Here is a 27,544-nt window from a genome sequence, read left to right on the forward strand (position 1 = left end):
GACTTTCTTATCACCAGTCTCTCAATCTTGTTCCTTCCAACTTCCTGACCATCTAGTTAATCATTTCTCAGTGGCCCATAAATTAATACAGATATGTATTTCTGACCATCTCTCAAGGAGAAAAAGTAGATAACCAAATGTACTACTTCAGGTTCTGTTGAGTGGGAGGATTTTCCTTCATGGCTGTCCTTCAGGGTCACCTCTGAGTGGGGCTGTGAGACTGCAGGTATCCACCTTCTGGTGGCAGCCCCATCTGTTATCCAGGCTTGAGTGTTTTCTTCCTGAGGCAACTGGTCATACAGAGCTTCCCATGAAGTCATAGCTGTGGATTGAGGGGGGAGAGGCAATGCAGCAGAAGCTACCTTCTCCTATAAATGACTTTCCTTCTGTTTGAGTCTGGTCTTTTATGTACCACTTCGCCTGATGAGAGATTGAAGTAGCTCATGCCCAACTTTATGGTTTGGCGGGTCAGATAAAACCCAGTTTGTCTTGGGAAACTCAGGCCAGATGGTCACCTGATGACTCGTGGTTAGGCATTCAGTCTCTTCCAAGGCTCAGTAGCAAGCCAGAAGCTGTTTCTCAAAAGGATAATAGCCATCTGTACAAGAGGGCCTAAGATTTGCTTATAAATCCTAGAGGCTTCTGCTATAGTTTTCTTATTGGTGCTTTGCCAAAGGATCCACAGATCACCCCTCTTTGCCATAGGCCCTTTCGAGTGCCATTGCATCTGCTGGATCATAACGTCCCAATGGAAGAGTTTGCGCTACAGTCTAGACTTCTCTTACCATGGGCTCCAGTAAGAACTGGCAGCATTACCTGTGACTTGGAAAATAGGTTGAAGTAGCACATACAAATGTAATATATGTTGCTTCCAAATTCACATTACATTGTTCATTAAGGCATAAAAGATTGACAATTCTGACTGGGTGAAATCGGTGAAATTTGAACTTGCTTGAAGAAGGCGTATGACTTTTAAAAAATAATTTATTTTGAAATAATTTCAAATCTATAGAAAAGTTGCCAGAACAGAACTAAGAACTCACATATCCCCTTCACCTAGATTCTTCAATTCTTAACATTTTATCATATTTGGTTTTTTTCCCCTCTCTCTACCTTCCTTGTGTTGTATTTACAATTTCCATATTGTAAAATTATTACCACAAGAAGGTTAGTTAACACATCCATCACCTCACATAGTTATTTGTTTTGGTGAGAACATTTAAGGTCTACTCTCTTAGCAACTTCCAAGTATACGATACGTATTGTTAACGATAGTCTCCATGCTGTACATTAGGTCTCCAGAACTTATTTATTTATTTATTTTTGGTGAGGACGATTAGCCCTGAGCTAGCATCTGTTGCCAACCTTCCTCTTTTTGCTGAGGAAGATTGGCCCTGAGCTAACATCTGTGCCCATCGTCCTCCATTTTGTATGTGGGATGCCACCACAGCATGGCTTGATGAGCAGTGCGTCGGTCCATGCCCAGGATTCGAACCTATGAACTCCAGGCCACCAAAGCGGAGAGCGTGAACTTAACCTCTACGCCACTAGGCCAGCCCCTGAACTTATTCATCTTACAACTGAAAGTTTGCACTTTTTGACCAACATCTTCCCATTTCCCCCACCCTCTAGCCCCTGGCAACCACCAATCTACTCTCTGTATCTACAAGTTTGGCTTTTTTAAATTCCACGTATAAGTGAGATCATAGAGTATTTGTCTTTCTCTGTCTGGTTTATTTCACTTAGCATAATGCCTCAAGGTCCATCCATGTTGGTGCTAATGGCAGTATATCATTCTTTTTTATGGCTGAGTAATATTGCATTGTGTATATATATGTATGTGTGTGTAGATATATACACACACACATATATACATACTACTTTCTTTATCCATTAATCTATCAACAACACGTAGGTTGTTTCCATATCTTGGCTACTGTGAATAATGCTGCAGTGAACATAGGGGTGCAGATATCTTTTTGAGTTAGTAATTTCATTTCCTTCAGGTCTATACCCAAAAGTGGAATTGCTGGATCACACGGTAGTTCTATTTTTAATTTTTTGACAAAGTATCCTTTTCCTAATCAAACTTCCACTGGACAGCCTTAGCCATCATTGATTCCTCCCACCTTAATTAGTCACCTCTATGGTGGTTGCCAAATGGCAATTCTCTGTTTTCTTTCTTCTTTGTTTTTTTGGTGAGGAAGATTTGCTCTGAGCTAACATCTGTTGCCAATCTTTTTTTGCTTTAGGAAGATTCACTCTGAGCTAACATCTATGCCATCTTCCTCTATTTTGTGTGTGGGTCACTGCCATGGCATGGCTTGATGAGTGGTGTAGGTCCACAACCAGGATCTGAACCTGTGAACCCAGGCCACCAAAGCGGAGCACACTGGAGTTAACGGAGTGCGCAATTCTCTATTTTCATCATTCTTTTCTACATTTATTGGAGCTTCTCATTCTCATTTATTTTTCATTCATTCCTATCAGTATGGACTGCTGATTCCTATTTTATTCAATAGATTATAATTTGATAACATTCGTCATTTATTTTGATGTTCAAATTGTCTTAGATATGGCCAGTGGGAATCTCTTAGATGTAGTTTTCATGTCATTTTCACATGTCCCCATCATTTTTTGAGCATTTCCTCGCTTTCTGGCCTAACAGGATGTTCCAGGCTCATTTTGTACTTTTGCTATCCTGGCTTTGGAACAAGCCATCTTTCCAAGGAGCGCTGGTTCCTTTTAGTGCAGGATGATATTTAGAAACTAACATCTGGGTGTTTGGTGTGCTCATTGTTACTGGAGTGTCATTCTTCTAGGTCCTCACATTGGACAGAACTAGAAACGAACGTATATAAATATATGTACATATGTACGATATATGTACACATACATATGCATTTATATGCACCTTTAACTGTATATCTATGTATATAATTATAAACCAGGCATTCATACCAAAACTTCTAATTTCATTTCATTGTCTCAGGGTACTTTCCAGCCAACGGCTTTTCTATGTTTGTAAATATCTTTTCTGGCACTGAAAAACTTGATTTCTATTATCTTCAGTACATTTACTTATTTGTCCAATGTACCCAGTCTCTCAACCATGTTGGCTCTCTCCTCTGCCTGCTGCCTCTGTGCTGCTGTGCCTGTTCCCCCAACTGCCCTACATCCTTGGCTATTGGAACTGTTGGCCTTCTCCCCTGCATGGCTCCTAACCTTTCCCCTATCATTGAGAAATTGACTCATGTCATTGACCACCATATTGACTCCTCCACTCTGGGAAAGGAAGGTAATGGAAGGAAAAGGAAGATGGAAAAGAAAGTGACTACATAGGATTTGGGTAGGTAGAACTGTGGAGACACTGCATCCTAGGCTGAGGGTACTGCCGAGGTACAGGTATATTTTGGGAACAGTTGACAGATGTGTGACAGGTGAGTATGGTGCATGGGGTATAAGTCATGAGAGATGAGACTTATCACAACCTCAGTATATATAACATATTTCTGTTACTCATTTACTGGTTGTCTCTCCCAGTAGAAGATAGGTTGCACAAGTACAAAGACTTTGCCTTGTCCACTGCCATTATCCTTGGTGCCAAAAATAGTGCCTAGCAAATAGTAGGCAATCAATTATTCTTTGTTAAATACATGAAGTTCCAACAAGTATTCTGCACCCATATTTTGGAGGTCAGGATAAGAAGATTAAATTTAGTTCTCTTAGTCAGAGGAAGGCTATCAAAGTCCTTTACAGCAGGATGGTGACAGAATGTGAGTTTTAGTAAGATAACTCTAGGGACAATGGGAATGATGGATTAAAATGACAAAAGTTTGGAGACGTGCAGTCATATTAGGAAACTTTTATTATCTATATTTTGTGGGACACTTGTTCAGAAGTATAATGATTTTATTTTTATTTCATGTTTTAAAAGATTCCCAGAGGCCAGCCCGGTGGTGCAGCAGTTAAGTGTGCGTGCTCTGCTTTGGCAGCCCCAGGGCTCTCGGGTTCGGATCCCGGGCACATGCTCATGCACCACTTGTCAAGCCATGCTGTGGCGGAGTCCCATATAAAGTAGAGGAAGATGGGCACGGATGTTAGCCCAGGGCCAGTCTTCCTCAGCAAAAAGAGGAGGATTGGCATGGATGTTAGCTCAGGGCTGATCTTCCTCACACAAAAAAAATAATAAAATAAAATAAAATAAATAAATAAATAAATAAAAGATTCCCAAATGTATCATAAAAGAGAATTTCTTTAAAATGTCTAAAACACATATTCTAGAAAAAAAAATTACCACATGTACAATTTGTCATCAATAGTAGTTGTCATCTTTGAAAAGTACCAGGAACATTTTCCCTGAAATTTTGTCATCACCACTTAAAAATTGGTTTTCTCCTATTTGTTATAAACTACTTTAAAAAGTATATTTTAAAATTTTTGTCATAATTGATCAAATGACTCATTCATTTCTATAGTATAGTACAATATCATACTTAATTTTAACATGATAATTATAATTTAGTGGTGGTTTTCACAAATGATTTTAAAAAATGGTTATAGATTTTAGATAGACAAAGCCTTAAATATTGATGATCTTTTCAGTTGATTACTATATCTTAGTCTTAAAAAGAAAGACATTCAAGACAACAAGCATTTATGGGGAGGATTTATGGGTCAGGTACCTGTCAAGGACCCTGCAGTGTTGGGATCTTACCCAACTTACAAGCTATTAAGTTGCTTGGCACTGTTTCATGGCTGTCGGCAGAAGACACGACTGTGGGGTCAGAGACAAAGGACTTTATTGTCACGGCAAAAGCAGTCTCCAGAGCTTCATGTTCATTTGTGTTGATTCCCCATGCCCCTTAGTGCCATGAGGGTGACACAAAAGACCCATCATGGATGACTATACACACCGTGAGTTGCTTTAAAGGAGAGGATCCTGAGCTTGGGGGATTCACCACTTTCACAGTAAGAAGTAGCAAGCCTGTTTCTTGGCGGGAGAAAGACATTACCTCATCCTTCAAGGTTGCTCTTTGCAAAAGCAACTCTTAGGAATGGCCTGCAGAAAGAGTAGTCAAGGCTTTGCATTCTTGGCATGCCCGGGAAGAATATGCAGGGATGCTCAAGGCCTATGGAGATGGCCTCTCCCAACAGGGATGACCTGTCACTGGAGATGGCCTCTCACTGTGTTACTGAGAAAAAATTTAGGCTCCTAAAATGAGTTAGACCAAATCTAAAATACAATTTTCTGTGGGAAAACACCAGAAATTTCCCTTGAAATTGAGATGTACAATGTTAGCGATGCTCCCTCCCTGCCTGTATAATGCTGTTGACAAGGTCTACCATCAGTATAATATTGATGGATGTGTGGAAGATTGGTTGAAAATTTAGTGGGATTAATTGAAAATCATCATTTGGAATCTTAGAAAGTTTTTTTTAAATATAAATTTAGCCTTTCTTAGTTGAATATTGCTGTGCTTTAATAATTTTTTCCAAACATGATGAAAAAATTATGATATTTGAAAACGTAGTAGTGATAGTAGTTACAACCAGCACCACTGGCCAATAGCGGGTAACATTTCTTGAGGGCTTACTATGTGACATGCTCCATTCAAAGTACTTCTAAGTATTAACACACTAATCCTGACAATAACTCTATGAGATAGGCTCTATTATTTTGCTTAAGAGGAAACTAAGGCGCAGAAAGGTTAAGTAATTTATGTAAGGTCACATAGCTATGCTTTCAGCTACAGTTGACAGAAACTCAGTTGGTGCATTTATTTTATGACATTCCAGGAAGACCAGAGGTATGACAGATTTCAGAGCTGGTGGAGTCAGTGGCTAAACAAAGTCACTAGTCAGAATTATGTCCATCATTTTAAAAGTTCGTCATCTATGTACTGGCTTTGCCCTCTGGCTGGCCCCTCTTGTCACCAGATGACTTGGCATCGCTTCCACACGTGGCAATATCCAGAGTCACGGGGGAAACCTCTTTCCTGGTGCCCTTGTGAAGGAGAGTAAAAAGCTTTCCCACAAGCCCCCAGTAGATCTTCCCTTGTGTTGCACTCGCCAGACCTGGGTTCCACACCCACCCCTAAAACATCTTCCCAGAAGGATGAGATCACTGGGATGGGCTGAGATCAGACAAGAGTTGCCCTGGGCCTTAGGGAATATAATCACCCTCCCCAGAGTTCTGTAGGAGACAGAGCTGAGTCTCTGCCAGCAAGTCAAAAGCTGGGGATTGCCATAGGGTGCTCCCCATCACAGTTGCTCCAGCTGGTCAGCAGACAAGGGAGGATAGAAACACAGACACTCTGTCTTTGGAGGCAGCACTGAAATGTCTGGTAATTCTACTTGGGCTTTCATAGTTTTCTTTTTTTAGCTGACATTTTAGAAACAGATAGTTGTGGTAAGTTCGATCAAAATGACAGAGAGTGCATCCAGAAAACTGGCCTTCTTATTACTGTTGGAGATGCCTGTCATTAAAGGTCTGTAGGAGAGGGGCTGGCCCTGTGGCATAGTGGTGTTAAGTTCAGCGCGCTCTGCTTCAGTGGCCCGGGTTTGTGGCTTAAGATCCCGGGCATGGACTTGCACCACTTGTTAGCCATGCTGTGGTGGAGACCCACATACAAAATAGAGAAAGACTGGCGCAGATGTTAGCTCAGGGCTAATCTTCCTCAAGCAAAAAAAAAAAAAAAAGAGGACAATTGGCAACAGATATTAGCTCAGGGCGAATCTTCCTCAGCAAAAAAAAAAAAGGAAGCAATTCTCAAATTATTTGGTTTCAGGACCTCTTTGTAGTCTTAAAAACTATTGGGGACCTCAAAGACCTTTAGTTTATGTTATATCTGTTTGTAGTTACCATATTAGAAATTTGAAAGGAGAAATTCCTTTAAAATAGTGATAAACCAATTCTAAATATGTTAATATAACCAAAACCAAATATTTTAATGTAAATAACATATTTTAAAGAAAAACAAACTGTATTTTTCAAAACAAAAACTTTAATGAGAATAGTGTCATTGTTTTACGTTTTTGCAGTTCCTTTCAATGCCTCACTTAATGGAAGGTAGCTGAATTCTTGTATGTGCTTCTGTCATGCAGTCACATGACCTGTAGTCTCTAGAAAACTCCACTGAACACTTGTGAGAGAAGGATAGTGGAAAAGGCAAATAAAATCTTAATACTATTGTGAAAATAATTTTGACCTCATGGATTCCCTAAAAGAGGGTCCTGGACCCCAGGGGTCCTCAGATCACACTTTGAGAACTGCAGTCTTAAAGTACTTTTGCACAATATGCCCGTTCATAATTTATAATGGCTTCAAGCAGTAGCACAGGGAAAATAGTAGATAAGATATTAAAAGGAGGCTCATAAATTGATCCTATCACAGAAAATGGAAATAAGCAGCAATATGCCATAGTTCAGGGAATCTGATAATCCGGCAGAGTCCTGGTGAAAACCCCAAATCTTGAATCTTGAAAAATGGTATGATTCACGCAAAAATATACACACTAATGCATATTTTTAAGGAAATATCCATTATATAAAGCACATTAATCTCCATTTTTTTTCAGACTTAACATTTCAGATAATCTGAAGGTTGGCTATTACAGCACAGACCATGCTACTCAAACGGATTCCAGTGAAATTTTGCCGTTAAAAGAAATAAGTTCCTCTACACAAACACTAGTACAGGTAAATCTGGAATTATTTTGAGACTTCTGAGATAATTTTAGGCATTATTTGCCTTTACGACTCTTTCCTTGACAGAATTGAAATGATTTAAATTTTTAAATATTAGCATCTTTTACAAACTGAGTTGGATTACAGTTGTGTTTTTAAAAATTATTACTAGGGGCCGGCCCGATGGTGCAAGCGGTTAAGTGCGTGCGCTCCACTGCAGCGGCCCGGGGTTTGCTGGTTCGGAACCCCGGACACGCGCCAACACACTGCTTGTCAAGCCATGCTGTGGCGGCGTCCCATATAAAGTGGAGGAAGATGGGCATGGATGTTAGCCCAGGGCCAGTCTTCCTCAGCAAAAAGAGGAGGATTGGCAGATGTTAGCTCAGGGCTGATCTTCCTCACACACACACAAAAAATTATTACTATAAACTATTACTTGCATTTATGTCATATTTATGTCATGCTTATATATGTTAACTTGTTTAGTGAAGTGTTTTGTTTCTTTGGAATTCTTTTGATATGTGTGAACATTTTCTATTTATAATACTTTTAAAAAATTGTGAAATACTTTTGGCCTAGACAAGAATGTAGAGAATAATGTAACTGTGTTACCCACTGTACAGCTTTGTCAAATCTTGACATTCTCATCATATTTCCTGTGGATCTTTTTTGGTTGTAAAGACACAGCATTTCATACACATCAGATATCAAGGGTTATTATTAAAATCCCTGATCAATAAAACTGTCACATAAGGTAGCATACTACTATAAATTCTTTTGTGTGCCTTACTTCTGTTTTTTCACTTAACGATATAACTTGGAAATCATCTCGTATCGGTACAAATGGAGTCTCTCACAGTATGTCGTATCACAAAATGGTATCATTTATTTAAAGCCATTCTCCTATTGATGGACATTTTGGTCATTTCAAATCTTTGACTGTGATGAGTAATTCTGTATGTACTCATAATGCCAGTAAATCTGTGGTCTAAATTCTTAAAAGTGGAGTTTCTGAGTCAGAGGATGTATGCATTAGTCATTTTGAAGGATGTTGCCAAATTGCCCTGCATAGAGATTATACCAATTTACACTCCCACTAGTAACTTTTGAGGGTGTCTCTTTTCCTACATACTTGTCAGTTTATCGTCTTCTTTTCTGCCTTCTGAAAGGTTTAATAACTTTATTCCTTTGCAACTAGGCGTGGTCAAATGACTAAGTTCTGGTCAGTAGACGTTAGATGGAAATGTTATGTGGTGGCTTTTGGGAACCTTCACATGCACCATCTGCCACTTTGCTTCTGCCTCCTCCTCTCCCTCCTTCCCTCCCTCCCTTCCTTCCTTTCCTTTCTTCTGTGCCTAGAACATGGATCCACCATTGGCACCATGATTTTGAGGCGGTATACAGCACAGTAATGAGATGGAAGGATCTTAGGTCATTTTACCGCTGGCTGCCTATGCTTCTGTCATTTGGAGTTTTTAATGTTGCTGAACCCAATTCTGATACAATATGCTTAAATCAGATTAAGGATATTTCCTCTATTTCTAATTAATGAGAGGCATTTAAAAAAATCATGAATGACTGGATTTGAATGCTTTTCACGGCCTGGTTGAGATGATCATATAGTCATGTGGTTTTTCTCTTTTATCTGATGATGTGGTCAAATTTGATTTTTGAATAGTAAACCTGGAATGAACCCAAGTGGACCATAATATTTCTTTTTGCATTTCTGTATTATTTGCTATTATTTTACTAAGGATTATTTTCCATCTTTGTTCATAAGTGAGATTGTCCTATAATTTTCTTTTCTTCTTATATCATTGTTTTTCAGTCTTGGTACCAAGGTCATAGTACCTTCATAAAATGAGTTAGGAAGTGTTCCCCAGTCTGTTCTCTGGAATAGTTGGCATGAGATTGGAATTATCTATTTCTTCAGGTTCTTTTAGAACGTGCATGTAAAACTGTCTGTGCTTCTTTTTATTGCTATTGTTGTTTTGTTATGGATATATTAGGTTTTCTTAAATCTTCTTGAGTCAGTTCTGATGTTATATTTTTCTACAAAAGTATTTATTTTGCTAAATCTTCAATTTATTGGTGTAATGTTGGTTATTGTCTTTTCTTATTTTTAAATCTTTATTGTATCTGTAGTTTTATTTATTTATTTGAACTCAATATTGTCTAGATGGCTCCTCTCTTTCTTCTTGATGAATCTTGGCAGTGTTGTCTATTTCATTAATTTTTTTTCAGAGACCTAACTTTTGGATTTATTAATCTTCTCTATCATACCTTTATTTTCTAGCTCATAAATTTCTTTTCTTATCTTTATTATTTAATTTCTTCTACTATTTTGAGTTTACTCTGTTTTTCTAATTTCCTTAGTTGGATCTGGGTATTGGTTAGGATGGCATATAACTCTATGTTTAGAAAGCACAACTATATTGGCTTAATCAAATAATAACAACTCTTGAGTTAGACAATCTGGAGTTAGGGCAGTAGCGCTCTGATGTCATCCGTGTACCAGATTCCTTTTATCTTTTCAAGTTTCCATTATTAGTGCATGGTTTTTGCTTTCATACTTCGGAACTCATAGTAGCAAGATGGCTACTCCACTTCCAGCCTCCATCTGCATTTCACAGAGGAAGGAGCATACGGGAGAAATAGAGAGGAGTGGTGGCTATATCAGGAACGCAGAACCTTTCCATAGAAAACCCCATCTTATTCATCATTGGCCTTAACTGTATCATAGGACCACTTGAACTGTAAAGAGTTCTAGAGAAGTGAGTATTTTAGCTTGGCACATTTCTGCCCCAACAAAGTCATAGTTCTCTCAGTAAGGAACAACCAGCGTAATGGATATTGGGCTGTCTGCTACCAATGCCTGTAGATCATTAATTTTGAGGCTCCCTTCTTTTCTTTCATAAGCACTTAAGACTACAGATTTCCCACTAATTACTTCTTTATCCCACAAATTTTGAAATGTAGTATTTTTATTAGTATTTAGATTAAAATACTCTTATTTTCCATTTATTTGGTTGACCCATCGTTTAATAAGAAGTTTGTTAGATTTCCAAGCATGCTTTTTAGTTGTTGTTATCTTGTTGATTTTTAACTTCAGTGCTTTGTTGTTAGGGAACAGTCTTTGTGAGAAAAATTATTTGTGACTGGTATGAAGGCTTTGTGTGAGGTTAGTTTTTGTCATTGTGCCATGGATATGGGAAATTAAAAATAATCTGTGTTTGTTAATTGTTGACTGTGTGTGTATATATATGTATCGTATATACATATATATGCTATATATATGTGAGATAGACAGATATGTATCTTTTTGCCATATTGTTCATTTGGCTCAATACTAATATATCTATATCAACATTCTTTAGGAGAGTGTTTGCCTGGTAAATCTTTCTCATCTTACACTGACCTCATTTCTGTGTCATTATGTCTTAGGTATATCTCTTACAAACTGTAAATAGCAGGTTTTCAAAAATCCAATCTAATAATCTCTTTCTTTTAACAGCTAATTTATTCTATTAGTATTTTTTTGGTGAGGAAGATCAGCCTTGAGCTAACATCCATGCCAATCCTTCCTCTTTTTTTCTTTTTTTTTGCTAAAGAAGACTGGCCCTGAGCTAACATCCATGCCCATCTTCCTCCACTTTATATGGGACGCTGCCACAGCATGGCCTGACAAGTGGTGCGTCCATGCATTCCCAGGATCCGAACCCAGGCTGCCAGCAGCAGAGTGCGTGCGCTTAACCGCAAAGCCACGGGGCAGCCCATATTCTGTTAGTATTAATTGTGATTACTGGTATATTTTTACTTTTCTGCCATCTTATTTTGTAATTTCTTTTTACCTTGTTTTTTTTCTATACTTCTTTTTTCTCCTTCCCTACTTTCCATTGTATTGATAAATTTTCTTTCGTTCTTATTCTCTCCTCTACTAGTAATTAAGTTAATCATTTTATCTTTATTCTTTTAATGGTTATCCTCAAATTTGAACATGCATACCTAATTTTACAGTGTCTACAGTTAACCAGAATTTCTAGTTTCTGTCTAACAATACAAGAAATTTAGTACCTTTATCTATAATCACCCACTGTGTCATACATATTATTATTGTCAATAATTTTAGTTCTACTTTTTTCATAATACTTTTGCAGTTACCTATTCATATCATTATTTTATACAGTTTATTATTATTTTATCCAAGTAATGTTTGTTTAGATTTGCTCACATCACTAATTTCTTTATTAACCATTCCTTCCTGAATCTTAGTACTTATTTTTGAGTTTAATTTTCATTTGTCATAAAGATCCTTTGATCCTTCTTTCAGCAAAGATCATAGCCTGCTTAGCATTAATATTGTACAACTTCACGTAAAATGTAATAACCTTGCAACTGTACAGGTCCATTTACCACCCTCCCCTGCCCTTTATGCCTGGTTATCACACATGCCACCTCTATGTACATTATAAACTCAAATTAGAATGTTTGCTTTTCACAATCCTATATATCTTAAACTACTAAGAGGAAAAACTAGTCTTTTATATTTACTTGGATACTTACTATTTCCAATGCTTTTCACTCTTTTTCAGAGATCTAAGTTTCCAGCCTGTGATATTTCTTTTTAGCCTGAAGAAATTTCTTTAGCAATTCTTGTACTGAAGGTATTTGGGCAATGAATTCTCATAATTTTCTTTATTTAAAGTGTTGTTACATGGGGTATAGAATTCTGGATTGACAAGTTTTTTTTTTCTTTTCACTTTTAAATTGTTCTTCTGACTTCCTTAGTTTCTGATAAGAAAACATTAATTATTTCAAATGTTATTCCCCTGTATGTGGTTGTTTCCTTTTCTGACTGCTTTCAAGATTTTCTTTTTGTTTTTGGTTCTCAGCAGTTGGATTACTGTGTACCTAGATGTGGTTCGTATGTATTTATCCTGCTCGAGATTTGTTCAGCATCTTGAATCTTTATGTCTTTCACCAAATTTGGCCATCATATCTTAAAATATTTTTTCTACTCCATTCTTTTTTATCCTCTCCTTCTGCAACTCCAATTGCTTATATGTTAGAACTCTGATCTTTGACTCACAAGTCCTGAGCTCTGTTCATTTTTTAAAATTTTATTTATTTATTTATTTTTATTTATTTATTTATTTTTATTTTTTAAATTTTTTGTTTATTGCAGTAACATTGGTTTATAACATTGTAAAAATTTCAGGTGTACATCATTGTACTTCTATTTCTGCATAGATTACATCATGTTCACCACCAAAATACTAATTACAACCCATCACCACACACATGTACCAAATTATCCCTTTCACCCTCCTCCCTCCTCCCTTCCCCTCTGGTAACCACCAATCCAATCTCTGTCCCTATGTGTTTCTTTATTGTTGTTATTATCTACTACTTAATGAAGGAAATCATACGGTATTTGACCTTCTCCCTCTGACTTATTTCACTTTGCATTATACCCTCAATGTCCATCCATTATTTTTTAAAATTTTAAAAATTATTTTCTCTCTTTTGTTCTATTGATCTGTCTTCAAGTTCACATACTTTTTTCCTCTGTCTTCTTTATTCTTCTATTAAACTCTTCCAGTGAATTTTTAATTTCAGATATTTTATTTTTAGCTCTACATTTTGTTTTCTTTATCATAGTTTCTATTTCTCTGCGGTTGATGCAAATAACCAATAACCATTCTATAGATAAGAAAGATATGGTGAATTTTACTTGGGCCATGCTGGGTACTATAATCTGGAAGGCAGTCTCTACAAAGGAAGAAAGTGTTCCAGAGAAGCATGATTTTCAGTACAGTTGTATACCTTTTTAGAACAAAGAACATACATCAAACACAGCCAGTATACATATTCATCAGTTTCAGAGAGATGTTAGCTGCAGATTAGCAAGTCAACATGGCCCTGATGTCCGGAAAGGAAGCGTATCTTCAGAAGTACTGATACTGGCCGTACTGATACTGGTGTTGTTGGAAAAGAAGTATGCATCCTCATCTTCAAAGAGTGCATTCTTTTACTTTGAGATAATGTTTACTGCATTCTTTACTTTAATGGTTAAAGCAGATCTACAATGTATGTTTGATAGGTCGTAAGTCAGGCTTCTTTAGTTCAGCCCAAATCAGGTTCAAACCAAAATAGCTACCCCATATACCTCAATATGTGGAAATTTCTTGTCACTGCATTTTTTTTTTCATTTATTACAAGCATATTTTTCTTTACTTCATTGTGCATAATTATAATAGTTGCTTTAAAATTTTTGTCTGCTAATTCCAATATTTGGGTAATCTTGGTATTGGTCTCAATCATCTTTTTTCTTGAGACTGAATCACATTTTTCTGTTTTTTTATGTATCGAGTAATTTGGATTATATCCTGGATATTAAGTGTTATGTTCTAGATTCTTATATATATTCCCCTGAAAACTGTTGATGTTTTTGTTTTAGCACACAGTAAACTTGTGGGGATTCAAACAGCAAACTGTGTCTCTCGATTGGCAGCTCACATCTCGGTTTAGTTCTTTTATCTCCAGTTGGGCTGCTTGTAGTCTGCTCCATGTATGTGTGCTTCAGGGATCAGCCAGAGGTTTGTTCAGTTCACACGCAGATTTTGGGATCCCGCTCTTTGGTTCTTTTCTGTCTAGAACCCCCCACAAACACTGTCCAAAAGCCATGATTGCTCTGTCCTTTCATTCTTTGGATCATAAAGACCACTGATTTCTATCTGAGGTTTAGCTGCCCCTTCACTGCTTGTGAAGTCACTGAACACAGCTGCCCCAGGCTAAAACAGGAATCTCACTCTGCGTTAGTTCCTTCTTCGGACTTTTGAATCCCCTCCAGAATCCTCCTACTTTGGTTAATTCTCCAAAGTCTTCAGGCTGTAGTTGTGTTTTGTTCATATTTTATCTAGAGTTTATGGTATCTCTGGGAGTCTGTCGTCCAGTAGGAGTTTGTCTGATCATACCAGGATTCCTGTGCCTCCCTTTATCAGAACAAGCAGTCCATATAGGGCTGGTTCTTCTAAAGCAAAGTCATCTCTGCCTGTTCTTGGAATTTAAGGAATTCTTTAAGACTTGACTTGCTCTAGAATATATTTTCTTATGATTTCCCAACATGGTACCCTTCATGAGTTGACAATATGATATTAAAAAAAAGGAGTATGAGTCAGGCGTAACTCTGTTCAAATCTGGGCCTTCCACTTACCAGCCACATAATGTAGTGGACTAGTTAGTCACTTAACCTCTCAAAGTCTTGATATCCTCACCTGCAAATTAAAACGTTCCATATAGTATCAGGATACTAAAATGAGCTTCTTCTCAGGATAGAAGAACACCAGGTATCAAATTCCAGCGTGAACGTGCGTTAGATCCCATTTGCAGAATTTGCACATCAGATCAATGAGTCTTAGCTCTTGAATCAGATCAAGGATAACAAAAAAGGGGATCAGGAGGTACAGAGGAGGATCGCTTCTCGGCCTTTTGGCTAAGATCAAGTGTAGGAGGTACAGAGGAAAAATTGCTGAAGTAGTTTCTTTAGAAAGCACTATTGCCATACTCTTTATGGGGGAAGGGATAGCAGAAGCAATCTTCCTCAACTCAAGATTAGTGAGGCAGGCTTGTATGGAACTTGAAATATGTTTGCTGTTATTGGAAGACACAGGGTACTGGTGCTCGATCCATGCCTAAGGAGGCTCAAGTGGGCTGTGACAAGAAGATGGAGTGGCTAAGTTGGGATCAGCCTGCACTTTCAGAGTTTTTGGGGTGAGGAATGTGTGATTGTTTTCTACGGACCATATGTGGCCTATGAGAAAGAGAAGAGAGAGTGAGCCAATGTGGGGTCATTCTGGGTCCTATACAGTAGAGTGTTCTGGAAGGAAAGAGGACCCTTAGCAGGGAAAAGAAAGAGAACTCTAGATTCACAGGGACTGAGGAAGGAGTAGCAATGATCACCTAGAGCAGAGAAGTATCTGCTTAGGTCAACATGCATCCATGGGAGAGAGGGTCCTGGTAATGGGAATCTCTAGAGAAGCTATGTTGGTGCCCAAGGGAAGAAGAATTAGTTCTCATGCCCTGCCAGACTAGAGTGAAGCCACTCCACCAGGTAGGAACAGCCATGCCCCTTTATCCCTTGTGCCTTGTCTCTGGGGGAGACACAGCAGCTGGGGTGTGGGAGAGGAGGTGAGAGAGAAGGAGAGAGCTCAAGAATTACATTCTTTTCCTTAAATACAGGCAGCTGCCAACTGCTACCCCTAGCTTGGAGTACAGGGAGAAGTCTTACCTATGAATGAAGTTGGAAGTGTTTAACTCATATAGTCACATTCTAAATGCTACTTTGAGGCTGTGTTTTGAGTGATGGTAGGACTTTCTGTTCCCAAGAATGAGCAGAAAGGTCATGGAATTGCCTACAGTTTCTATTCAGAGCAGGGGAAGATTACCTAGTGAATACATTTTAAATGGATGATGGGAAACAAAAATACGTTGTGCTTTGATGATCATAAATGCTTCTTAGTCAACACACTGTTATATGTTTAAGTGCTTAGCTAATAGATTCACAGCAAATGTTGATTCTTGACCTTCTTTTCTGATCTGAAATCCACATCTTGAAAACTATAGGGGATCACAATTTACCACCCCAAAATGTGTCCCTTTGGCTTGATTATTTTTAAGAACAAAAGACTCAGGAAGAAACTTTGACCTTCCCTCTAACTGCCTAAACGAATTTAGGATACAAGGCCTGTTTCAGGACAGAGATATCACCATAGATAACTATAGTATAGTATGAACTAAGTATGGTAGACAGGGAGGAACCTAGCAAGGCCCTTTTGATCACAGTCCTCCCTATGTCCCATTGTCTCTGCAAGGCATGGCAAACATTTGTTTACCAAACATTTGTTTTTTCATCTCCATGTGAATTGCCTTCCTCCTGTTTGAAGTCTCAAACTGCTACCCCCAGCATCCTCCTTTGTCTTTAGCTGAAGATGATATTTAAGGTGGTGGCTTCAGGGATTTTGGCGAATTACTCGGTCTTCCTGGGTTTCTCCCATGTATACATGTTATTAAACTTGTTTGATTTTCTCCTGTCATTCTGTCTAATGTTAATTTAATTTTTACACCAGCCAGAAGAACCTAGAATGGTTGAGGAATATTTCTTCCTCCCCTACAAAACTGTACCTTTTGAGGTATGCCACAGTGTAGTTGTTAGCACAGCTATTTTATTCTGCATGGGAGGAAACTGCTAGGAACTTCCTCTCCCTTACTCCATTAGCATATATTAGTTTAGCAGGTAAACTGGAGTTGCCTAATGTACACAATACTTGAGAGGTAATCTGAGGAGGCAGGACAGGCCCCTGACCATGTTATACGCCTAGAACTAGGCAAGGTGCTAGAATCTTTACACAGAGGGCACTTACTCTACAATAAAGTATGTTTTTCTATTTTTAGATTTTTAACTCCCTTCAGGTGGATTTTAGATTCTTCAAACAATTGCTTCAGTTGAAATTTGAAGACCGTCTCAAAGAAGAATCTTTCAATCTCTTCACTGTTCTACATGACAGGATCCTAGCAGTCGAAAAACATTATCAACAGGTAGAAGTTCTCTCATTTCCTTTGTTTTGTATGTGGATTGATCTTGTGCTTAGATGTGTATGTATTGCAGTTGTGAATTTAGCAACTTGTGAGAGCAATTTAATTTGCATATGTTGTGTTTTGTATAATAGGTAATAAATATAGCTTTACTATATGTCATGGACTTCTATAAGAACTTTGTGTACAGACTCATTTAATCCTCACGCTAACCTCTTGAAGGAGGTACAATGATTATCCCTCTTTTACAGATGAGGAAACCAAGGCACAGAAAGGTTAATTAACTTGTTCAAGGTCACCAGTTTAAAAAATAGCAGAGTTTAGGTTCCAGGCCACACTGTTTGATGCTTGAGATCTGGTTCTCAACCACCATTTTATATGATCTTATTTGTGTTTTAATGGCTCTGTAGGAGCCAAAGACGTGAAAACTGTTACTTTGAGGAATTTCCTAAAATCTTTAATCAGGTTAGCATGTTTATCTGTCATTAAGAACAGGCATTCCTTGGGGCTGGCCTGGTGGTGTAGTGGTTAAGTTCAGTGGGCTCCGCTTCGGCGACCCGGGCTCTCGTGTTCAGATCCTGGGCATAGACCTACACCACTCATCAAGCCATGCTGTGGAGGCATCCCACATGCAAAATAGAGGAAGATGGGCACAGATGTTAGCTCAGGGCCACTCTTCTTCACCAAAAAAACCCCCAAAAATAGGCATTCTTGTTATGTCTCTGCTATAAAACAAAAAACCCATCTGTTGTTGACCACATCATTCTAAGTTCCATGCTAAGCCTTTTAAATGCATTTCCTCTTTCAGTCCCTCAACGGTCCTAAAATGGGCACTCTGTTATCCCTGATCTACAGATAAGGAAGCTAAGCTGCCAAGGTTAAGTCACTTGCTTAAGGTCAGACAGGTAGTAAGTGGCACAATGACATTGAAATCCAATTCTGTCTGACTCTAAAGCCCATTTGTTGTGTACACTCCATGCTGGAATCAGAATTGATATCAGAATCAAGGGCATTTTTTTTAAATGTACTATCTTTCATTGTTATCTTAAGCAGATATGATCAAATGGTTTTAGTCAGAAAATGGCTGTAGTTTATGGATTAGCAGCTCTAGATTTCTTTTTATGAGCAAATCAAAAAGTACAACGACTAGAGGAGGATATGAATTACAAATAGATTTTACTACTTTTCCATGCAATTCAAGGAAAACACTAAAAAGACTTTGACATGTAAAATGAAATAAAATGTTCGAATTATCTGGATTTATTTTACCCTTATGAGCTTTCTATTGCTTTTGGTTAAGTATAGGCAAAAATGGAACATGTAATAGCTGTTGTGTAGGAGAAATTATTATAAATTGAAGTTTTTGAGAGATGGTGATGATTTGAATGATGGTTTTATACTAAGTCCCTCCCTGGGAGGTGTGAGAATTGTGTTTGGAAATACATTATGGTGCTCATCGTATTTATTTTTGGTTTGCAGAATGCGGATAACTTAAGAAAAAGCTACAATCAGCAGTTGGCCGATGCCATCGCTGTTATCAAAGGAATGTACAAGGTGGGTTTTCAGTCCTATCATGGGCAAGGCCGGCTCTGCGTCCTGGGAGTGCACAGCGTGGGGCTCGCCTTGGGTTCTCAGTCTGTGTTTTTAGCTTTGAAAATCTGTTTCCTCAATTTTCAGGTCACCGAAGAGAGGTCAGGCCTAAGACTGTTCACACTCACTTTAAATTTACCAAAATAACACTTTATGGTGACAGTTACAACTTTCCAGGGACTGGAAAATTCCAATCTGGTATTTAAAGCAGCTGAACAAGTGACAAAGTAATCCCAAGTTTGTTTGGTGAGCATACAGTTGGATAGAAGAAGGTCAGATAGTCTCCAGAGAGAGGTCACTGGGTCTGTGGTAAATCCTGGTGAGCGGTCTCTGACTCTCAATGATGGAGTAACTTTTCTAATGATGGCGACACTTATATCTACCAGACATGGTGCTTCACTCCTACATATTGGGAAAATTCTTGGTTTTCCATGATTATGTTTTTAGGCTTAGTAAGGACCTTGCATTTCTTTTAGTATTTATAACTATAATCTTGCCTTTCATTTTAGTATACTTCCATAAAGAAATATTTTATAATTACAGCGAATTGTGCATTGATTGCATACTTCTTTTCATAGCACTGAATACATTTGTATTTAATTATGTAATTGCTCGTTACACGTCTCTGTTCTGTACCAGACTGTAAGCCATATGAGGGGAGGGATATTGTCTGTCCTGTTCATTGCTGTGCTCTGTCTTTTAGCACTGTGCCTGGTATGTCATTAGCAATCAGCTAATAATGGCTAAATGAATGGATGGTTGCCTGTACCTGTGGCAGATACTGGTGACTCAACAGTCATTCTCCCTCTTCCTTTTATTAATTAAGCAGTTCTTACTATAGAAGTCAAAATGCTAGATCCTTTCTTTCCCAGCTTCCTTTTCAGCTATGGCATGAGCGTGGGCAAGGTCAAGTCTCTGACCAATGGGTCCTAAAGCTAAGTTGGTTGTGAGGTTTGGGGAGGAGGTTATTCTTTCTAATTAAGAGACTAATGGGAAGAAGTACCGTTTTCCTTCTTTGCTTGGCGTTGTTATGTCTCCCTCTGATGCTTGGAATTGCTGCAGCCAACCTAGAACAAGGGACTGAGACGCTTTGGATGTGCTAAGGGTGGCAGAGTGGAAAGATCGAGAACACTGGGGTCCCTGATGACATCGTTGAGCAGCTGAAGTAACTCCGGACTCGCCCTTTCTCTGGCCCTTTTATTTCATGAGCTAATAACCCCCTGAGTGTTTAAGTCACTGTTAATTGGCTGTTCACTTACTTGCAGCTGAAAATATCCCAGGACTGATTGCTCTGTCAACAATCCCTATGACTCTGTGCCAGATTGTTTCCAAAGGTGACCTCAACACTATCTCCCACTCACCTGCTCTTCTGCAATGTTGCCCTGCTCCTCCCCCTTCAGGAGATGGAGCCTAATTCCCTTTCTCTGAATCTGGGCTGGCCTCGGCGCCTTGCTTATAAGTACAGAATGTGGAGGAAGTGAGACTGCATGGCTTCTGAGGCTGGGTCGAAAGAAGCCTTGCAACTTCATCCTTATACTCTTGGAATGTTTGCGCTCTGGCTTCTCCCTCTCCTAACCCAGCTACGGTGCTGTGAGAAGCTCAAGCCATTGGGAGGATCTACATGTGGGTAGCGGGTCCGCAGACTCTACTGAGTTACCCGGCCCCCAGCCATTTAGTCTTTCCATCTGAGGCCCCAGGCTTTATGGAGCAGAGACAAACCATCCCGCTACGCCTGTCCTAATTCCCTGACCCACAGTTTGTATGCATGATAAATAGTTGTTGTTTTATGGTGCTAAGTTGAGGGAAATGTATTACGCAGCAATCAATAGATAGCTGGAACAGTATCCTTACACTCACATCAATAAGCAATTTCTTAATTACATTTGTTGGATAGATTACTTCTCTAATAGCTCTGCCAGCACAGTGTAGCATCATAGTTAGGAGTTAGCATAGTGTGTGTTTTAGAACAAGGATTCCAGAGTCAGACTTCTTGGGTTCAAATCCTGGCTCTACCACTTAATTGCTGTGTGACCTTAGGCAGAATACTGAACTCCTCTGCCTCAGTTTCCTCATCTGTCAAATGAGGATCACAGTAGTACCCACCTCGTAGACCAGTTCTGAGGATGAAATAGGTTGATCGTTGTGAAGCATTCTCAATATTGCCTGGCACATGGTTACTGCAGTCTGAGTGTTTGGTAAATAAATAAACACTTTACATCTTCATGGCACTCCTTGGTGTTGCTGTCTTTTTCTGCTCCTTTATTATCCTATCTTAATATTTAGGCATGTAGCTTTCTGTCCACTGACTGCAGATTTCAGATATGATAAAGTGCCCTTAAGACATCTGTAATCATTATCAATATTTATTATGTTGAATTGTATGAAATTGACATTTACAGACCCCAAAAGGTCAAATATCAGCAATTTCATATGACTCAACCTAACTAACATACTTATTTTAGCAAATAAAAGGCAGAAACAAATTACATAAAATATTAGGCTATAATAACATTAAGTAAAACAAATTCATCTTCAATTTAACCAGCATATTTTGAGTGAATACTGTGTGTTAAGATATGCTGGACACTGACATTACAAAGACAAAGGAGGGATGAATTGGGGAGGGAGAGGGGATTATAAACAAATCATAACAATATAGTCTGTTCAGTGCAGAGATAAATGTGTATCAGGAGTTATGGGAACACCACAGAAGGATCAGTTATTTCTGCTGAGATGCTTTGGGAAGGCTTCCCAGAGGAGGTGATATTTGTGCTGGGTTTTAAAGTAAGTACTCAGTTGGTAGACAAGAAATAGAAGGGGATTCTAGGCAGACAACATAGTGTATATTAGTCAGGATATTTTTAGTGGCAAGTGACAGAAATCTAACTCACATTGGCATTAGCTAAAAGGAGAACTTATTGACTCATCTAACTGAAAAGTGTAGAAATAGTAATGACTTCAGGAAAAGCTGGATCTAGTTGCTCAAATAATGTCGTCGAGAAACTCTCCATCCCCTGCTTCTGCCTCCTTCTCTGATGGTTTAATTCCTAGACAGATTCTCTCCACATGACAGCAAACTCAGAGAGAACATCTCTTTCTAAATAATTCCTACAAGAGTCTCAAGACTGACCCTGACTGATCTGGACTAGTGATTGTCCCCCCATCCCCACCCAAGCCAAGCCAGAATCACATACTCATCCCAGGAGATAATATCAAGGAGAGGGTTTACCCAAATGGAAGAGAGCGGTTCTGCTACCTGAAGGAGGGATGTTGGTTAGGCAAATCGGCTTCCCACTTCCAACAGCATGTGGAAAGGCAAGTAGGACTTGGTCAGAGAACTGGGCAGGGTCAGTGTTGCTAGATGTTGTGTTGCCCCATGTGGTAGCCACTAGCCGTATGTGGCTATTGATAGTGAAATTGAAATTAAGTTAAAAATTCATTTCCTGGGTTGTACTAGTCATAGGTTACCCAGCAACATTCTGTGAAACTAAATACTTAGGGAAATTAGGAAAGTTTGCAGAGATATGTTTTATTTTATTATTTGTTTTATTTTTATATTTTTATTAATAATAGTAAAATAGCTCTGCTCTATTGGGTGCTTGCTTTGTGTCAGGCACCGTGCAAAGGAGTTTAGATAGGTTATTTTATTCAGTCGTCACAATGAGCAAGTAGGAAAACTGGGCCCCAGATCAACTCTTCCCTTCCTGATGTGGCTCAGAGAGTGGTGGTGTTAACAGCAGGAGCCGTCTCCTGGCCTTCTATTCTAATTTAGCGTTCTTGCTAATTAGAAATCAGGTTATGCTGCTACAGAAGTGCCGTGCTATCTGGCTTATCCAAAGTATGGTTCCCAGAGATGGAGTCCAAGTATTTTTGCCAGGTTCAACCTCATGATGTAAGCATTCGAAGTCGGCACTAGTCGCCATTCGATAGCTGAGGAAACTGAGGCACAGCAACATCAGGCAACTCACTCAACGTCACAGAGCTGGTCAGTGGTGGAGCTGGAAGTCCCATTCCCATCTGTGTCTCTAAAGTTATTCCGTAGAGAAAGGGAAATGCTTACATTTTCTGAGCAGGGAAGAGAGATGCCTTATTATCCCTTAGGATGGGTATTCCTGTAACAGTGTGAACACCGTGTTGCAGAGATGGAGACACAGGTGTTCACTCTAGGAAGACAGAAACCACAGAGTCTCCTCAGCGCCTAGAGCAGTGCTTGGGTTTTAATAACTACTTATTGGAGGAAGACACAGAAGAATGGGAAGGAGGGAAGATGAGCATTATCTGTGGTATAAGGCAGTAGGGGGGAGTGGAGGGGAGGAAGGAAAGGAAAGAAGTCATGCTCTAGATTAGAAGAATTAGAGAGACATCGCACCAAATGCAACTTGTGGGGCTAGTGAGAATCCTGATTTGAACAAAGCAACTGTTAAAAAAAAGTTTTGAGACAATTGGAGAAATTTTATTATGGACTGGTCATTAAGTGATATTAAGAAACCTTTTTGGGGGCCGGCCCCATGGCTCAGTGGTTGGGTGCCTGCGCTCCGCTACTGGCGGCCCGGGTTTGGATCCCGGGCGCGCACCGTCCGCCGCTCCTCGGGCTATGCTGAGGCCACGTCCCACATGCAGCCACCGGAGGGATGTGCAACTGTGACATACAACTGTCTACTGGGGCTTTGGGGAGAAAAAAGGGAAAAAAAAAAAGAAACCTTGTTAAGTTTGTTGTTTTGATGCTGGTGGTGTGATTATGTAAAAAAAAAAAATCCCTAATTATTAGAGACCAACTGTGAAGTGTTTAGGGATCAATAAGCACAAAACGGCTAGATTAGTATGTGGCAGACTATTATAGTTTTCTCTACTTTGGTGTATGTTTCATCATAAAGAAGTAGACATGTTTGAAAAATGCAAGTTATTTCTTTAGCCCTCTTTCTTAAAATCGCCAGTGGCCTTTTATGAGCTCAAGATGGAGGCCAGGTTCCCTCACTTGGTCTGTGCCTTGCAGGCCTTCAGTGACCTGGTCCTGACGCCGGGCTCCCCGAGCCCAGCTGCAGGGCTTTGCTTCTGCTGCAGCTTTTGGACCCTCAAACCTGCTGAGCTCATTCCTGCCGCAGAGCTAATGCCTGGAACCCCTGGCCTGATCTTCATGTTGCAGGTTAGATGGCACCACTGCAGACCTCCCGGGACCACCACCACTGGAGGAGCAATCTTCCACACCAGCCTCTCTATTCCATCACCCCAGTTTATGGTCTTTATTTTTTTTTTTTGGTGAGGAAGATTAGCCCTGAGCTAACATCTGATGCCAATCCTCCTCTTTTTGCTGAGGAAGACTGGCCCTGGGCTAACATCTGTGCCCATCTTCCCCTGCTTTATATGGGACGCCGCCACAGCATGGCTTGACAAGCGGTGCGTCGGTGCGCGCCCGGGATCCCAAGCTGCGAACCCCTGGCCTCCGCAGCGAAGGGCGCGCACTTAACCGCTTGCGCCACCAGGCCAGCCCAGTTTATGGTCTTCAGAACAGCTACTACGGCCTAAATTGTCCTGGTCAAGTTTGTTTATTTATGTGGCTCTGTTTCACCCCAGGAGAGTTTATGTTTTGAGAGAGCAGCCGTCTTGGCTTCATACCTAGAGGCAGTAGTGGGTGCTAGATAAGGATGAACACACGAACAAGTGAATGGGGAAGGGCTTTCTAAGCACGAATCATTGCACAGAGGCCATAAAGGAAAATTAAAGTCAGCATAAAATGAAAAACTTCTATACAACAGAAGGAGAACTGGGAAAATATTTGCAATAAAATATGCAGCTGATGTGTTACTATCCCTAACGTATTAAGAGCTCTTACCAGTCGCTAAGATCATGCTGAATGACCCAATAGAAAAATGAGCAAAATATATGAAAAAAATTAAAATATCCAAATGACCAACAAACTTATAAAAAGATGCTCAGTCTTGTTAATAAACAAATGCAGATGAAACAAAAAATACTACTTGCATCTATCAGATTGGCAGAAATTAAAAAGGTTGCTATTATCTGGTGTTGGCAAGGTCTGGGTAAATGGACAAGCACATATACCGTGAATGTGCAAATTGGTATCACCATTTGGAAGAAAATTTAGCAAATTTTAAACGTGCATTTATTTTGACCAAGCAATTCCACTTTTAGTAATCTATTCCACTAGCTAAAATGGATAAAAATACATATACAATGACCAGCAGCATTATAATCCAGTTTTTACTAGAAAATAATGGAATAATACTATTTAATGATGCAAATGAGAGAAAAATACCCAGCCATTTAAACTGAGATCAGTTTATGTGTACTGATATAGGGGGATTGCCAAGATATATTTTAATTTAAAAGAATGCAATGGAACAACACAATATTGTAGAATTTCATTTTGTGAAACACATAAGGCAAAAGTAACATTATATATATAACTTTTTATAAGTTATATATATATATATGTTACTTTATATATATATATATATATGTCACTTTTATATAAATATATATATATATTTTTTAAGTCCAAAAGGATACTCTGGAGAATAGGAGAGAAAAAAAAACACTTTTTAATCTGGAATTTCTATATCGTTTGAATTTTTATAACAATCATATGTTACTTTGTAGTAAAAAGAAATATTGTTTTAGTTGCAATGCATTTCTTTTTTCCCTCTCTTTCTCTCCTTGACCTTGACTTTTACAACAAATAAGGCAGTCGTCCTTCAAAATGTCCCACATTCTGGATTTGTTTGTTTGCTTCCTCAAGAAGATGTCTAACTTGTTCCTCTGTTTTCCATATCGCCTATAAATTAGAATTTAACTCTAAAATCTTCATTCAATTCAAGTTCAATTTTTATGCCTTTTGGCAAAAATAGTTTATAGGCAGGGCTTTTTAAAAGTAAACTTTTAACTGAAGTATAATGTACATGCATAAAAGTGCACAGATTATGTGTACAGTTCAAAATTTTTGTTAAAAAAATGCACATTCCAAGATAATCGTCACCTAGATCAAGAATTTGAATGTTATGGCACCTGGTCACTGTACCCTCCTCTCCAACAGTAAGCACAATCTGACTTCTGTCACCATAGGTTCGTTTTGCCTATTTTTAAATTTTAATGTAAGTAAAATTGTACAATACTTGCTTCTTTGTGTCTGGCTTCTTTCATTCGACATTGCATTTGTAAGATTTATCCATATGGTTGCAAGTAGCAGTAGTTCGTTCTTTTTCATTGCTGTATAGCATTCTATTGTATGAATATAGCATACAATTCATCCATTCTGTTGTAGATGGACGTTTGAGTTGTTTTCCAGTTTTTGCCTGTGACAAGTATGGTGCTGCTATGAACATTCCTCTACGTGTCTTTTGACACACATATGTATGCATTTCTGTTGGGTATATACTAGAGTAGAATTGCTAGATCACAGAGTGGGCACATTTTCACTTTTAGTAGATACTGCCATACTGTTTTCCAAAGTTATACCAATGTATACGCCCTCCAGAGGTGTAGGAGAGTTCCAGCTGCTCCACATCCTTACTTGGTTCTATCAATCTTTTAGATTTTAACTCTTCTTTGAGTGTATAGTGGTATCTCTTTGTGTCTGACTTGCAATTTTAAAAGATTACTGTGGTTGCTGTAAGGAGAGTGGATTATAGGAAGACAAGAATGGAAACAGGAAGAACAGCGGAAGGTTATTTTAGTAATCACTGTAGGAGATGATGGTGGCTTGGAGCAGGACAGTAGCAATGGAGATGGACATACAGAGGAGTAGAGGGATTTGGTATATTTTAGAGGTAGAGCCAATGAGATTTGCCAGTGGATTAGATGTGGGAGGGGAGCAAAAGGCAGGAATCATGGATAGCTCCTGGTTTTTTGGCTTGAATAGCTGGATAGATGGTTCACATTACTAATTGGAGAAGTCCGGAGGAGGAAGAGTGTGTGAGAATCCAGGGTTTTGTTTATTACATTTAAGCTCTAAAAGGGAAGGGTTCTTGGTTTATATTGTTCAATTATGTATCCCAAGCACCTAGAATATTAATTGGCACAAAGTAAGCGTTAAAAAGTATTTGTTGAACAAGTGAGAGCATTAGATATGCTGGTGGTAGCATCAGGTAATTAGCTGAATGTGTGAGTTTAGAGGTCAATGGAAAGACAGGCTAGAGATGTTCATCTGAGAGTCACATCATCTTCGTATTTAAAGCCGTAGGACTGGATGAGATCACCCAGGGAGACAGTGTACTTATACAAGATTAGGACTGATGCGGGGTTCTCAGAGAGGCAGTGGGAAAACCATGAGAGTGTGGTGTCATGGAGATCAAGAGAAGAGAGTGTTTCAACAAGGATATGGGATGGTCAGTTGTACCAAATATGATGAGACTTGAGTAAACTGACAGGCAAAAAGTAACATTGGCAATATGGACATGACAGTGATCCCAGAAAGAGCATCTCAGTGGAGTGATAGGGATGCAAGTTCAGTTGGAGTGGGTGGAAGATTGAATGTGGACTCAGGAAGTCGAAAAGGGGAATAAAGGGATGGCACTACAGCTGTAATAGCTGGAGTGGAGTGTAGAGTCAAGGGACATTTTTTCAAAAGAAAAGATACCAGTGAATGCTTGTATGCAGATAGAAAAGATCCAGTACTGAGGGGTCAACAGATAATGTGAACAATATAAGATAGAGT

General features: G+C 39.0%; 1 protein-coding gene across 1 annotated transcript in view; it reads left to right on the plus strand.

Annotated features, from left to right (window-relative positions):
- The window catches only part of C32H10orf67 (chromosome 32 C10orf67 homolog), a 157,804-nt gene that overhangs the window by 16,179 nt on the left and 114,081 nt on the right, over positions 1–27,544 (plus strand). Inside the window, exons 2-4 of the mRNA XM_087420748.1 lie at positions 7,581–7,701; positions 17,143–17,286; positions 18,763–18,837. Of these exons, the coding sequence (XP_087276874.1) occupies positions 7,581–7,701; positions 17,143–17,286; positions 18,763–18,837 (340 nt within the window). The remainder of the gene's footprint in view (positions 1–7,580; positions 7,702–17,142; positions 17,287–18,762; positions 18,838–27,544) is intronic.

This window comes from Ceratotherium simum, chromosome 32, assembly GCF_057802395.1.
Source record: "Ceratotherium simum simum isolate JZ-2026a chromosome 32, ASM5780239v1, whole genome shotgun sequence".
Taxonomy (NCBI): domain Eukaryota; kingdom Metazoa; phylum Chordata; class Mammalia; order Perissodactyla; family Rhinocerotidae; genus Ceratotherium; species Ceratotherium simum.